At 42.8% G+C, this 16,072-nt stretch overlaps 1 protein-coding gene across 1 annotated transcript; it reads right to left on the bottom strand.

Annotated features, from left to right (window-relative positions):
• Positions 1-47: 47 nt before the first annotated feature.
• Positions 48-14,989, bottom strand: LOC115761068 (pikachurin). The gene is made up of 15 exons (XM_030702687.1): positions 14,767-14,989; positions 9,359-9,724; positions 6,973-7,089; positions 6,120-6,894; positions 4,381-4,496; positions 3,949-4,295; positions 3,693-3,882; positions 3,478-3,614; positions 3,204-3,421; positions 3,065-3,140; positions 2,830-2,982; positions 1,423-2,771; positions 732-833; positions 563-666; positions 48-491 (listed from the first exon to the last, which is right to left on the bottom strand). Exons 2-15 carry the CDS (start codon positions 9,531-9,533, stop codon positions 340-342), a joined length of 4,011 nt encoding a protein of 1,336 aa, XP_030558547.1. The 5' UTR covers positions 9,534-9,724; positions 14,767-14,989; the 3' UTR covers positions 48-339.
• Positions 14,990-16,072: the final 1,083 nt, after the last annotated feature.

Genomic DNA, 16,072 nt, shown 5'->3' with positions numbered 1-16,072 from the left:
TGGTTTCTTTCGTTACATATATATATATATATATATAGATATATCTATGAATGCATTTGTATATAATCAATATGTTTTGTATGCACTATATCATATGTAGTATGGTTTACTATATTTACTTTAGTTACTTCTCAGCTCGTCTCTTGGCGTAAAAAAATTCCCCCAACTAGAACTTGCTGCTGTTCTCGTCGTCTCCTTTCTCAGTTGATTTTAAAAGCGTCTTTGTACAAACACAAACGAAATATACATTTTGTAAACATTCCGTTAATTGAAAATAATAACATTTAAACATATTTGATATATCAAAAGTCTTGAGGCTTCTTATGTAAGCGCAGCGTTTTATAGTAGGCCTGTCTCTACATTGTGCGCCGTGCCCAACGTGTTCGGATCAAAGTTTAATTTCTCCCCTGCCAAAACGATCTCCGATATGCAGCCAATAATGCCACTCAAATAGCGCTGATGCGTAAAGTATGCCACATCGGGCATGCCACCTAAAATGGGCACAGAAATAGAAAATAGTTTATTAACTAGTAATCATTCATTTTTGAAGGCGGCGACATACCAACATAGAGTCCGGTATCGGTATTCAGTTGGCGCAGCTTGCCCGGCGCCCGTAGCGTCAGGGTCTTGCGTCCATCCACCTCCAGATAGCCCTCCTGGGAGTTTCTGCAAAAGAAACGATTTACTTTAGAGACATACTCAATTATGTTTTATTCAGTTTTCTAACTAACCGTATGGCCCGAACGCGGTGCCAGAGTCCGTCGCTGACTTTGGTGCCATTAAAGCGTATGTCCAACTCGCCAGCGCCCAGATCGTAGCGAAAATGCAAATATCTGTGGAATATAATACCATAAAAAATATATAAATTAATTAAAATATAATTCAATGCTCTTTGTTTTGGTCCAAATCGTCAAAGTTTAGAAAATATTTCGTTTATGTTTATAGCGACAACCCTGGCATGGAATTCCACTGAGTAAGGTGAAAAATAAGTGGAATATCCTATCACATTTATATGGTAATGAAATAAAAACGTTTAATGAATGGAATATTTGTGTAAGCTTGGGAAATGGATAGATGAAAGGTTTATTTTGATTCGATGAATAGCCTCAAAAGGAATTCCACTGGTTAGGGTGAAAAATGAGCGGAATATCTTAACAGTTTTTTTTGGGAATCAAGTTGAATCGTATAATGGAATATTTGTCTAGGGTAAGAAATGGGTTGACAAAAGTTGCATTTTGATGTGATGGGAAAGCTCAAAGTAAGCAATTTATTTAATACAAGTTTTATTAATAAGATCCTTGATTGACTCTGAATTAAACACTGACATCTATCTATCTATCTTATCGAATGCCTTGGGTGCTTTTCGCCACACCCTGGGGTATCAAATTTAGTAATTTGATTGTTTCACATTCTTGTACTTACCCCTGCTCAATGCCCAGCGACAAGTAGTCGTCATGCAGCTCGGTTGTGCCCTGCCGTCCCGTCCATAGGATGACACCGTTCTCGGAATGCGTCTTGATGCGCAGATTGAGGTCAATGTTGTAGCTGATGACCTGGCTCATGGTGTCGGCATCGTTGTAGTGGAAATAGCTGTCGGTGCCGGCAAAGCAGGCGCCAAAATTCTTGCGCACGCTCTGCACCTGCGACTGATGCTCCGCCGACAGATCGAATTTCTTCAGCAGACTCCAGTCGGTGTGGGTTTGCGGTGTGCTCGGACCAACTACAGCCGGCTCGGACTTGAGCACGGGCGTCAGCAGCTCGTCGTCGCCGTAATCTTCGTACTGCGTCTCGGCGGGAAGGGGCGCGGCCTGCTGCTGCTGTTGCTGCTGCTCCTGACCCTGCTTCTGGGTGTGTGTGGTGTGCGTGTGTGTATTGGACATGATGCGTTTCATGTCCTGGGCGAGCTGCTTGCGTTGATAATCCTCAGCGCCGTCGGAGGCATCAAACAAAGACTCGTCGAAAACAAAGCCACTCGCATCCCCATCTCCATCCCCATAACCGTCCCCATTACCTGCAGCTTCAGCTGAGCTGGCAAGTGGAGTGCCCACTTGACTGGTCGCCATGGCATCCGCATACTCCTGCTGCTGGAGGCTGGCCACCCAATCGTTGTTATCATCAAATGTGAGTATATCGCTGTCGGGATTTGTCTGGAAACTTTCATAGTGTGTGGGCAGGCGGCTAAGTTTGCGGGCAAACGCGTTGGGCTTCTGGTGATGCTCATGCTTGCTCACATGCTGCTTGCCCAGGAGTGGGGGCTGCCCCCCAATTGGTTTGGCAGGTTGTGCGGCATTGTCATGCATAAAGCGGAAAATGATATCATCTTCGATTTCCTCATTGCTCGCTGCACCAGCTGCTGCTCGTTCTGTGGGGGGCGTCGTTGTGGTCGTCCTGGTGGTGGAGGGGCTGGTCCTTGTGGTGGTTGCAGGTGTCGTCGCCTTGTGCTTATGCAAATTCTTGCGCTTTGTGGCATGCTTCTTGTGCGCCGACATTTTTTTAGACTCAACTCCTTTGTATTGTTTGGCCTCAAGTGTTTGGGCATTGTGCTGCTGCTTGTGGAGCATCAGCTCGGGCAGCTGCTCGGGCGGCACTTCAGCTGCCTTGTTGCAGCGCTCGTTGTAGATGCTGCAACGGCACTCGTAGCTCTCCATTTGTGGCACGCACTCGGCCAGCGGGCCGCACGGACGGGCAACACACGCGTGCGGGCAGTTGCCAATGTTGCTGCCGCCGAGCGCCTCGGCCACAATGCCCAGCGAGTGGCCATTGATGTCAATCTGTGCCACAAATTGCCTGGTTATTCGACTTGACTTGAGTTTAATCACGGAAACTTACGCGCTGTATGCAGCCCACAAAGAAGGACTTGTACTTGAGATCCAGTGGCAGGCGGTCCACATGATTGACCCCGCCCACAAAAAGATTCTGCGCCAGCGACAGATGCCAAAAGCCGTTCGAGGATATGGTCATGACCTCCTGATGCTGATCGATCTGTGTGTGTGGTTGCACAAACAAAGCAAAAGAGTTCAATACGACAGTCAAGTTCAAAGCTTGCCTCTTGTTTCTGGCTTACCTTGAGCACGGCCAGGCGTGCGGTTCTTGATATCTTGATGGTATGCCATTGTCCCAGGCTGAGCGAGTGCTCACTGCTGCTGGTCGGAAGGGGATGTGGTTAGAATGATTGACAGCCACCTGCAGTGTGGAGTACTTACCGCACCATGGCTGGTCCGCTACCCAAATCGAATGCAAACTCCACAAAGCCTTCGTGCAAATACAAAGCTATAAAATCGCCACGCTGCTCGGGTCCAGAGTAAAGTATCAGGCCGTCTGCCTGCTCCGGCTTCAAGATAACCTTCAGCTCCAGCCAGATCAAGGCGCTGTCGCCCAGCGGCGCATAGCGCAGAAACGATGAGCCATTAAAGGCGGGCACCTGAAATTCAATTCAATTAACGTCCTGCATAATAAAGCTCCCTCGCGCCTGCTCACCTGCAGATCCATGCGTATCTCGCACAAATCACCCACAAAGCCAATGGGGCACAGGCAAACCGCGCCCTGATCCGAGGGCAAACACTTGCCGCCATGCTGGCAAGGATAACGCACACACTTGTCCGTCGAACAGTCCTCTGAAAGGCATGTGGAAGTTATAGATATGTTTTCCACTCATTCTCCACGAGTTACAGTGGATTCTTGAATTCACTTACGTATGTCGAATCCGTTGATAACATCGCCCAGGGGATGATCCGTGAACTTATAGTCGTGCTCGTTGGCCACAAAACGTCGTATGCAGCCGGCAAAGCCTTCGGCGAGGGGCAATCGCTTGGCCAGGCCGGTGATGTTGCCGATGCCACCCAAGAAGACCGGCTCGCGGAAGGTGATGCGCGAGAACAGACCCTGCAAGGCAAACCATATTGATAAACGAACTGCAACAGCTGGCAGATTTTTGAATAGTCAACTCACATTGGATCTGCCCTGGACTTTGGTGCCATGATTGAGCACCAGCCAGGCATCCCAGCGATGGCGATAGATAATCACCGAGTTCCATTCGTTCAGCATGATGGTCTCCCTTGAGCGAACGCTGCCCACACCGGAGCCGCAATCGAACCAGAACTCGACAAAGCCCTTGTTAAGCAGCAGGGCCATAAAATCGCCGGTTAGATCATCCCGTTCCCCGCTCAGCAGTATGATGCCATCAAAGGATTCTGGACGGAATTCCAAGCGCAGCTGCACATGCTTATAGGCGCCATGCAGAGCGGCAAATGCCAGCCAGGAGCGTTTGGCGAAGCGCGGCACGTGCGCCCTGATATCTGTGCAAAAGACTTGCCATTAGCCCAACTATCTATAAAAATACGCAGGTGGCATAAACATTAAATGCCACACACTCGCACATACCTTCAAGGCAACCTTCGCCCGTTTTGCCAAAGGGGCACAGGCAGCGGGCCGTGGACGCCGTTGCCTCGAGAGCGCAAATGCCCTCCGAGCCGCAGTCCAGATTGCAAAGTGTGTTGCTAGAAGAGGAAGAATTCCGAGTTTAAATATTCGTTTCGATTTGTATAGTCCCAACATAAGCAGATTTGCCAATTCTACACTAGAAAGCAAATTCAAATCGAAAACCTAACGAATATGCTTCGATAACTTGTCCGTTACAAGCTCAACGAAGCGCCAAAAGTTATCGATAACAGTTTAGTATTTAACAAATACTAAAAGCTGAAATACTAAAAGGTAATCGTTGTGAGTGACATATGAATCATGTCAAATTAACTGACAAAAAGTCGATTTCATAATTATATTACATATTTCAATTGCTTTTTCAAATATTCGTTTCGATTTTAATAGTCCCTACATAAGTAGATTTGCCAATTCTACATTAGAAAGCAAATTGACATAAAACACTTAACGAATATTCTTCGATAAGTATTCCACTGACTTTTTTACCGTTACAAGCGCCAACTAGTGCTGACATTTTAAAGTTATCGATAACAATTTAGTATTTTTTCATCAAATATTCAAATCTTTGGCAGCCTGAGGATACTCTTGTATTTGCGTGAAGGAGACTTAAAGTTAATCGGAGGGAAGTAAATTTAACTGACAAAAAGAAGCTGTCATAAATATAGAATTCAATATTAAATAATTAAATAAAATATGCTATCGAGCAATTTATTAAAATGTACCAAATTAATATTGAAATTAATTAATATTCTTTTTTATATTACAGTGTTCTTGACTCCGTTTAATAACTTTTGACTCATCCTTCTTTTTACCAACCATTAATAAGTAAACAAATGTACAAAATAAACGTTAACAGTAGAAGAGGGTATACCCTATGCTATGGGTAACACATTCTAGAGTAACTATGCGGCTTGAAGCTGCTTTTTTAAGAATATGCCTTGAATATTGCATCCAATTGTGAATAAAGCAAATAACAAGACTCTAGTCATAAATGAGATTGATTATTTTGAATTCCCGGATTTGTTCAATTTGCGATGGTCACACTTATCGAGAGCCTACATTTAAGTTTTGCTATCGATATTTAACGATATTTGGAAATCGAACGATATTATATATCTGGGGGAAATACTAAACTAAAAATGACAAAATCATTATGCCTATGTTATTCAAACTTCGAGAGTTGTTTAAGATCGACAAATCTTACATTTGTTTAATCGACTGAGCACGACATTATAATCAATGCTATATATAGTTCGTACTAAACTTCTATAACCTTTTTTACCCAACTTTAAGCTGTGCGGAGCACGAGTAAAATTATTTTTAAAAAATATTTGAAAAGGCAAGCAAATTAGTGCTGTCAGATTAGACTTTTCCATAAAGTATGCAGCTTTTCTTTTAAGTGCAAACCTGAACTAGGACACATTTATTATTGAAAAGATTTCTCGAGGAAGTGATTAAAAAGAAAGTTCTGTTCGATGCTGACATAATTTAAGCAGATTATTTGATTTCGAAACACAATCAAAATACGATTACGATTGCTTTGTGCAGCGCAGAACTTTATCAAGTATCACATTCACTTGGGGAAATTGACGTCTCATGAATGTTGTCAACATTGGAATGTTGGCGAATGTTATATAATTGCATTTGAAACCAATAAATGGGTTATTTAATCTAGAGCTTACCTGCTGCTGACTGCAGGAGTTGTTGTTGTTGTCGTTGTTGTCGTTGTTGTTGTTGTTGTTGTCTTAGCTGATATGTTGCAATTGGCAGCATTTTTATTGATATGTATTGCGACTTTTATGTTGTCGTTGTTTAAGTTGTTGTTGTTGTTGTTGTTGTTGCTAGTCTGTTGATATGTTTGCGAATTGCTGTTGCTGTTGCGTCTTAAATTTAATTGATTATTATTGACATCGTCATAGATGGACATGTCCGACTTGTAGCTATAATATTCATCCACATCCACATCCGCATCCGCATCTGCTGGCCCATAATCCAGCACATTGCGCTGAGCTGCTTTAGTTGTTTTAGTAGTTGTTGTTGTTGTTGTTCTCCCTGTTGTTGTTGTTGCTGTTTCTGCTGTTGTTGCTGCTGCTGTTGTTTTTGCTGTGGTTGCCACCTTAAAGTCGGCCGCATCCAGTTCTTGATTCTCGTTGAAGCTAATGCTCTCGGCTGATATGTAATAATCGTTTGAATTGACTTTCTGTTCCCGCATGCCGCCCTCCTCCAAATTCTCATCGTTGTAATCATATTCGCTATCCGCAGTCGCATCCGCATTCGCATCCGCATCCGCATCCATTTGGCTTTCCCGTTCGGCTTGGGCCGTTGCATAGCCGCGCGTCTGGGCCAGGTCGGGCCTGTCGCTGGCCAACTTGGCGCTAAAGGAGGCGCCCTTCTGATAGAGCACATCCTCATCCGATTTGCCATGTCCATCCGCGCCGCTGTTTGTCGTGTTTATCACTGCGAAAACGAAGCGTAACAAAATGTATATTAGCCTCATTCAAAAATTCAATTGCGTGCTTATTGCGGGTCACGCACCTTGACAGCTGTAGCCGTTCTTGTTGAGCTCGTAGCCCTCGATGCAATCGCACTCGTACATCCCGTCGTGTATCTCATAGCACAGCTGCTCGCAGGGACTCGTGTGTCCGCAATGGCCTGGGTTTCAACATTAACAAAAACAAACAAACAAACAAACAACATTTTTAAGTGCTTCCACTGTTCATTTAAATTTCGAGTTCGAGTTCGAGTTCATATTTTTCGGCTCGTGTGCGTGCGTGTCCCTGCTCGGGCGCCTGGGTGTGACCGACGTGTCCGCAATAAATTCTAATGAGCTTTGCCGACTTAGGGGCAGAGTCATGTTGGTAATTTACTGCCAACATAGCCCACATTTCAAATGCACACGCACAGTTTGGCTGTGTTCCAAAAACTGAGCAGCAGCCACAACTGTTGAGTCCCTTTTGCTTTTTGTACGAATTTTCAATAAGAATTTCTGCTCGCAATTTCAATGCAAATGCTCGCACGCTCTCGAAAGTATGCAATGGAATTTTATTTAGCTCAAAAGCCCAACCCGAATGCAAATGGCGTCTGAGCGGAGCCAATCAAAGTGAAGTTAAGCAAAGTTCAGTTAAGTTAAGCAGAGCAATGCAATGCTTTCGCTTTGATATATACATATCGACAGCTCACTTGACATCAAAAGCCAAGCGGCAAATTATGCCAGCTCTTGGCAAAGTCTAAGAGTCACATTAGGCTCTGCTCAAGTGCAACGACTAGCGAGTGTAAGTGTAAGTGTAAGGCGTGTACTCGCTGAGTGCTTGTTATTTGCTAAACGATTACGTCATTCTCTGGCTAAAATGTGACTTTAAGCGGGTTGGCAACGAGTAACGAATGTGAAGTTAAATATAACGAATGAATTAAAATCGAAAGAGTAACGAGGAGCCTGTACCGAATTCTAACGAGTAACGAGTAAAATATAACGGATAACAAGTATCGAGTTAAATAGACCGAGTAACGAGTAGCCTATATTAGGCACTAGTTCTATGCTAGCCTTTTAATTGCAACATATAAAAGTTGGCTATACAAGTAAAGAATGGGGTATAACAAGTGATGCGTAATATATATAAAATAGCGAGTAAATGAAACCGACGAGTACTTCTTTAGTTTCTACCATATACTTAATATTACATGTAAAATAAAAAATAACTTCTTTACATAAGTTAATTGCATTAAACATCGATGCATGTGAGAGGTATATCAAGTACCGAGTAAAGTGTAACGAGTGCAAAACATATTATTAAACTGTTATATACATCAATGTAAGTCAGAGATATAGCAACTACCGATCAAAGTTTGACGAGTGCAAAATAGCAGCGTTCGTCAAGTAGCGAGTACTTCACAATAATTTCATCAGTATATAGAGTATAAAGAGTAGCAAATATTAATGCCAATATGTATTGATTATTCTTCAACACTTAAGTCATAAGATTATCACAAAACACAATTATGAGTAATTACACATATTGAATATTGATTACAGTTCATTCGGATAAGTACAATTGCTTTTTCGGATATCCAGTGAAGTATAACAGCAACGACTTACGTCTAACCGGCTGCAAGTGCTGTGCCTTTGACGAACGCTTACGTCATGCAGCCAACATTCTGGCTACGTTTAGCTTCATTCTATCAAATAGAACACGCAACAACACGCTTAAAGAGCCATCAAGTCACACACACACACACACACGCAAATAGAGGGCGTGTGTGTGTGTGTGTGATTGCTAGTTGATTAAGCAACAGTGTTGGTGGCGATTAAAGTGCACTGGACACTACATTTGCATGCGCACACACACAGCTGCGCTTCACATATGTGAATAGTTGCTCTGCCAAGTTGCTATACCACCTCCCCCCCCCCCCCCCCCCCCCCCCTCCCTCCTCAGCCTGTGGGCCTTGATGGAGTAGTGTAGAGCTTGTCGTATGCCAATGCGTATTCAAATTGAAATTGAAAAATCGCATATTGCATGCAATTGAAATCGAAGTGTCAGCAGCACACATCAACACGACTAGTGACAAGGCAGAGAGCGAGAGAGAGAGACAGAGAGAGAGGGAGAGAGAGAGTGATAAGCAGAAACGTTGCATTCAAGAGCACGAAAATATGACAAAAACATTGCATAACAACGTGCATTATGCAATGTGCATGTGCATGTGTATGTGTGTGTGTGTGTGTGTGTGTGTGCGCGTGTGCAACGGATAATTAAGTCACTCGTTAATGTCAAAACCAAGCCAGACAGGCAGGCAGGCATCAGACAGTCAGACAGACAGACAGTTGGTTCGCCTCTTCATTTATTGATATGCAGCCCACAAATTTGACAGCTTGCAGTGGCTGGACTGTGGCTGGGATTTGGGCTATGTTGTCAGTTGTCATACGCACCTTGAAAAGCGGCCTCCTCGGGCTCCACAATGCTGCTGCATTGTTGTTGGCCCAGCAATGACAGCAGCAGCAGCAATAGAAACAACAGCCAAACGTGCCTTGGATGTCCTGGCTGCAGTTTTACTCCTTGTTGTTGTTGTTGTTGTTGTTGTTGTGGTTGCTTTGAAGTGAACATTTTGGTTGTTGGTTGTCCTTGTTGTTGCAAGCTCCTGGCTCCTGGCTGATCCACACACACACACACAAAATATTAAGTATACGCACAGTTCACACGATCGTTGGCCGTTTTAGACGACGTCGGCCAGCAGCCAGCGCTGAGCATAGAGCGTACATGCGTCTCGGCGTTGCCTCTGCGACTGCTGCTGTTCCCTGTTGATATATCAAGCACAAGCACAGCACAAGCACAATTAGTGAGAGCGAGACAGAGATAGTTAGATAAAATGAAAGAGAGAGAGAGAGAGAGAGAGAGGGAGAGAGTGGCACACAGGCGCAGGCAAATCAAGTGGTCATTATAATATAACCACAAATTGCTAAACACGCAACGCCGCGGACCCACACAAACATGATTCATGGCTGTTGCCTGATGGCTCTTGCCACATGCCGCATGCCACTTGCCACCGTCCCCCTCCTTCTGCCACTGTCCCCGTTGTTGGCAGCAGTAAAATCAATAAACGCCGTCATGGCAACGCCACCACAACAAATACTAATAGTAGACAATGTGCCCCATCCTTCAATTTGTTTCTATTTGGCTGACTGAGCCACTCCTACAGAAATGTACACACACACACACACAAAGACACATATAAATATATATATATATACACATCTATTCAGCGATCCCGCGACCGTGTCGTGACCCTACCTTAAGCCAAGTGCCTTGGGGCAAATGCATGTAATTAGAAATCAATACGACAATTTGCCAAAATGTATTTGGACAAGCGACAGCAGCGAGCGACGACGAAGAAGAGGAAGGACAAATGTAACAGCAAAAAAAATTACTTGCTTTTTGATTTTTTATCCATTCTTCATCATTTTTTTTTCTGTCATTTTTGGCGAACAATCGAAATTGAAATGTCAAATGTCTGTGTTGAAAAACGCGTGCAAATGCTCTGAAGCCGGGTCACAGACCCAAACTCACATCTACACACACACCCAACCCAAACATATATGCATGCATAAACACACGCTTACACATTGCATGCGTGTGTGTATTTGGTACACACACTCATGCGTGGCACTTAACCCGTGCTCAAAAATATGTAGCGTACTTACTGGGGCAAAAATTGCAGCCGCAGCAGAAAATCTTTCTCCATTGCCATTTGTTGTTGTTGTTGTGGCGGTTCTTGATGTACCCTAGAGAAAATGCTCTACTTTGGGCTTGTTGATAGATTTGAATTTTATATTTAACAGCTCTTTACAGCTTAACAGATCGACTCTGTTATAGAACGTTGCCTAACATGCGCACATCATACACTTAACATAACATTCAATATTAACATTGATATGTTAGTCTTCGCCTTGCATGGACTGTTAACAGATCGAATCCGTAGTAGAATGTTGCTTAACATGCGCTTAACATAACATTTAACATTAATATTGATATGTTGGTCTTTCCCTTGCGGATCGAATATTAACATGCATTTAACATTTGACAAAAATACAACTGTTATTATAGTTTTCGTCTGTTATTTTCTATCTAACAGATTGGTAGATCTTGAAAATCTCTCCACATAACTGAAAGTGAGTATTATAAATAGAGTAAAATAAAAAATCATCAATCATCGCGCTGTGATTTGTACGGATATATATTCTTTGTTACATGATAAGCAATTCAGTTAGGTTAACAGAAAATGCTAAAAGTGAATTATGTTTATGAGGGGCAATTAATTTTATCAGATCTACCTGTGCAAAGTTAATTATAGGGTATTTCCCTATTGAGCACGCTTCACTGTAGCGTTGTTGTTTTCATTTTTGCTTTATTTTTATATCAACTTTAGTGTGCCTGCGCTTAAAATCGCGGCGTCTGCCTCTGACTCGGACCGTGGGCCGTGAATGTTGATGTGTGTGGGGGCGTGTTTGGGGCGTGTGTGGGGGGAATGGTTGGGCTACTTTAGTGCGGGTGTTGTGGTTCTTGTTTTTACGTTCGTGTGCGTGTCTGTGCGTGCAAAAGTTTTGCAACTTGGACGTTGGTAGGCCAAAAATGAAAAAACAAAAAAAAAACATTTGGCATTTGTACTGTCTCGAGTTTTTGGGTGTTTCAGGCCCGACCAAATGTTACCGTATTCATTTATATCGATTTTTCCACCTTGGCTATTTGCACTGGAGCCTTAAGCACGCACACTAACTAACACACACACACACTCACACACAGACACTCACTCACACACACACACACACACGTTGACATACTACATACCCCACACATATTTCTTGATACGCTTTTGCCCACTCTTCACGTTTTATTTTCATTTTCTTTCATTTCGGCTTATTTTTTTCTTTTCAATTTTGTTGGAATTTTTTTATTTTTTGTTTGATTTTGTTGTTGTTTTTGCATTTTTATTGCGTTTTTAATGGCATTTCTTTCCGGTACGACGCCTTCGAATGGCCAGCAAATGTTGAAGGCTGTCGCACGAGTTTCAGCCAGAATGCATATATTTAACCAGTCCGGGATTGCTGACGATGTCCGTGTGTGTGTGAGAGTCTGTGTATGTGTGTGTGTGAGCCCGTGTGATGTGGGGTATGCGGCATGTGGCATGCGGCACATGAAAACTCATTATTCAGGTAAACGCAGCAAAAACGTGCGCTCATTTGGCTGGAAAATTTTGCAGCAGGCCAAGTTGTTAGTGGTAAGTGGCAAATGGCAAGTGGCAAGTGGCCTTTTGGGCGCTTTAGAACATTTGCCGCAGCCCCAAACTAATTAGACGAACACATTGATATTGCCAGAATCGAAATTAATGGCACTTAGCTCTCGGACACGGGCCAAAATATAAAAAAAAAAAAAAGAAAAGTTAATCAACCCAATTATGAAGCTAATGGAACTAAATTAGCGCCGAGTGGCATTGATTTAATTACACAGTTCTATGAATGAAAAACTAAAAACATCATTTCCAATTTGAAGCAGCTGAAAAGTATGCTACGATTAATTGACAATTCCGTCAATTATTGATTGTCGTCTGCAGGGATCTTGCCCTGAATTTATGACACCACTTTTCTCCGTCCAGATTGGCTTTTCTTCTCTCGGCTCCCGCACAATTTCGCATAAAGTTCTGCCGGTGCAGTGGATAAAGTTTATGAGAAAAGTCAGCACAAAAATCGTAAATTCATAATATTTTTCTTGATGTTGTTTGTTTTTTTTTTTTTTTTTTGTTTAGTTGGGCAACGTGACCTACACACAAACGGCCAAGTTTGAAAGAGTGTTGGATAACAAGAAATGACAATTGGGCAATTGGAGCTTTCTTGAGTGCCACAAAGAAAATCGTAACTAACGACAACAAAACGCATTTAAGGTAAAAACAAATTGTTTTTTTTTTTGTGATGTAATGTTAATAAAAACCTCTGTTTGCAATTGCCAAATTCCATTAATTTATGGCCTGACCCTGTACACATCTATGCCTTAGCTCTGCAGCTTATAGGTTATAGGTTACACAACATTGGCCATTCGCTTGCCTCCCTCTTTTATAACTCCCCCACTGCTAATATAAGTTATTGCACTGTTGCTGTTTTATGACAACTGTACTGTTAGCACTTGTGACTATAAAATCTTATGTTAAGACAAGAAGCGTAACTGTTATGTTAAAGTTTTGCTACTTTTCTCTTATACAAACTCTCCTACTGCTGAGCTGATCGACTGCTACAGCTATGTTATGTTGTGTGTTACACTCTTTTTCACGCAGATATTGTTACGCACACACACACACACACACACGCATGTATGTGTGTGTTTTTATCTGTGCCCTTCTATGAGCCGAATCGGATTAAGCACCTATTACTTGTTATATCTACTCAACAAAGAACTAAAACTAAAACTTGATTAGCTGGAACAAGCAAACACAAAAACTATATTGTATGCGAGCTATTCTGTTGCCTGGCTATAGTATAAATTATTGATTTAAAACTATAACAAGGCCAACACAGCACAAATGATATCCTTGCCTCAACGAGTGGATACTTTTTGTTCTTCTGTTGTTTTTGCTTTTGTTGCTGATGATTTTTTGTGTTGATGTCACGCAAAACTTAATACACAAAGCCAATACGAAAAGCGAACGGTAAATACACACAAACACACACACACACATACAAACACAAGCACATTGAAATAAAACAAACAGCTAGCATCAAAGTCAATGAGCAAAAAAAAAAAAAGAGGAAAGTTGTAACAGACGAAACTACAGCAGCAACAACAACAGCAACATTAACAGAAAATAACCGCAAAAGAAAAATCGTTAAAGCAGCAATAAATTGTGTTTTTATAAGGTAAATAGAGCAAAGCCCGTTGAGAGCCAATTGAAGGCAGACCACAAAATACAAACAGAAACAACTAAACAACCAGACAGACGAACAGTTCGATGGGGAGTGTAGCGGTATGGCAGGACGCCTCTTGGGGCCTAGCTTGGGCCGAGCAGCTCACGCATGACAGACTGACCCTAGTAACGGCACCAGCGCACACACACACACGCACACATAACGTAAAAGTTTGGCGCGCGTTTTTGCTGCCTGCCTTTGCTGTTAAATTCTTAACGTTTGACATGCGTATACATATACATAGATTTGTATGCCTGTGTGTGTGTGTGCGCTCTCTCGCGCCTAATTTATGGCAAATTCACAGGTGCGCATATTACTTGCGCCCTGTCAAAGACGTCGCGCTGAGCTGTACAACAAAAGTAGAAAAACAACAGCAGAAAGCAATTTCAGGCAAGGACTAAAACAAAAGAAGTCACCCACACACACGCACACTGAGCATAATGTAAAAGCAGCAACAGAACGTGACGTGCGTGTGTGTATGCGGCCATTGCAGCCGCAGCTTTATATGTATGTATGTATGTATGTAAGCTGTGCGACATTATTTCAAAGACATTTGACTGACTGCAAAATGGAAGTTGCCAAACGAATGAAAAAGAGAGAGAAAGAGAGAAACGTCAACACACAGCGAATATTGCCCGGGCCGAATGCGTTATTTGAATGCAACCAGCAGCCAAATCTGCCAAATATAATATAAGCTCAAGCAAACACACACATATGTACAAACATATGTATTTACAAATGTAGTTCTTACGCTTCTAACACGCTCCCCTCGCCCTGCTTTGCCTACTCAAGTGGCACTTTAAAGTGCGCTCTCTGCTTGCCCAACATAAATTTCCATTATTTCATTTCGCCTCGTTTCTCCAACAACAACAACAACAATTGCTACTCACTTAGATTGCCTTTGCTTTTTGGCGAGTGGCGACGGCGACGGCGACAGCGACAGCGACGTCGTCTTCGACTTCGTTGATTTCTGCTGCTTTATTTTCGGCGTTCAGCGATTTTCGTGGTATTTACATCAACGCACGCACACACACACGCACACGGGCACACACGCACAATACTTTAAGCTGTCTTTCACATTGCACATTCGGCTCTCCTAAAGGCGACTTTTTTTGTTCTACACTTGACACCACATTATTTTTTAATGGAATTTTACATTTAATTTGTTTGCATTATTTTCCATTCAACTAGCTGCTGCTATTGTTGTTGCGCGCGTGTGTGTGTATATGTTATATTTTGGTTGTATCCTGCGAATGGATGTCTCTGTGGCGGCGTCGTTTTATTTGCCGTTGCTGTGGAGCGTCACGTTTTCACACTCTAATTGACGGGAGACTACTGCGCGTATCGAAGCCGTGGCTGATTGGAACGAAGCGGAACTCTGTCAGCGCAAAGTGACTAACTGTAGTGTTCGGAGAGCAAGAAGCGCGCTAACAACAACAACAACACCAACAGTAGCCAATGAAACACCTTAGCCGGAGAGACTTGTTGTTGTTGGTCTTAGAGTGCCGAAAACGGTTTCGTAGTATCCGCTAGCTGATTATCCGAGCACGTAAAGAGGCGCCAAATATGAACTGGTACGGACACACGACAGGGTGGTTTAGGGTTGTCGGCATAATTGAAAATAAATGGAAATTATCAATGAGTGAACGTTGAAATGAAATATAATTACTCGTAGTTCTATACTAAAGCTTACACTTTTTATTTGTGTTATACACTTATTTTTTTCTTTTCTCCTATTATTTTCTTGTTATCTTATTTTTAGTTCGCTAGCAACCGGCTGCACAGGATAATAATCTTTTAGCTGCCCTGGCAGCTCTGTCCGCAGTCTGTTGATACCTCTTGCCTTCTACCCCGTCCAGTAGTCAAGTGCAGCCTTTTATCCAGAGCGCGCACTTGAAGAGAGCGCATTCGCTTTGGCGCACGCGTGAAACGTTATGGAATCGAAACATGCCAAACATTCCGGGCTCAAGTTACAACAACAGCAACAACAACAGAACAGTAAGCTGTCAGCGGCAGTGTAACTGCGGGGCTCTGTTAAACAACAGTTTGTTGTTTTTGCTATTGCCTGCAACTTAACATCACAATAAACACCAACCGAAGGCAACCGACACTTGAAGAGGGACACAACAGCACGCACACATACATATGCCAAAAGCCCATAATGAACACAAAAAACAAGGATGAGGCGTGCTGTGA

Source organism: Drosophila novamexicana, unplaced genomic scaffold (assembly GCF_003285875.2).
Source record: "Drosophila novamexicana strain 15010-1031.04,08,12 unplaced genomic scaffold, DnovRS2.1 tig00000462-arrow-pilon, whole genome shotgun sequence".
Classification (NCBI taxonomy): domain Eukaryota; kingdom Metazoa; phylum Arthropoda; class Insecta; order Diptera; family Drosophilidae; genus Drosophila; species Drosophila novamexicana.
Note: the sequence above shows the minus strand (reverse complement) of the source record. Positions and strands in the feature narration are given on the sequence as shown.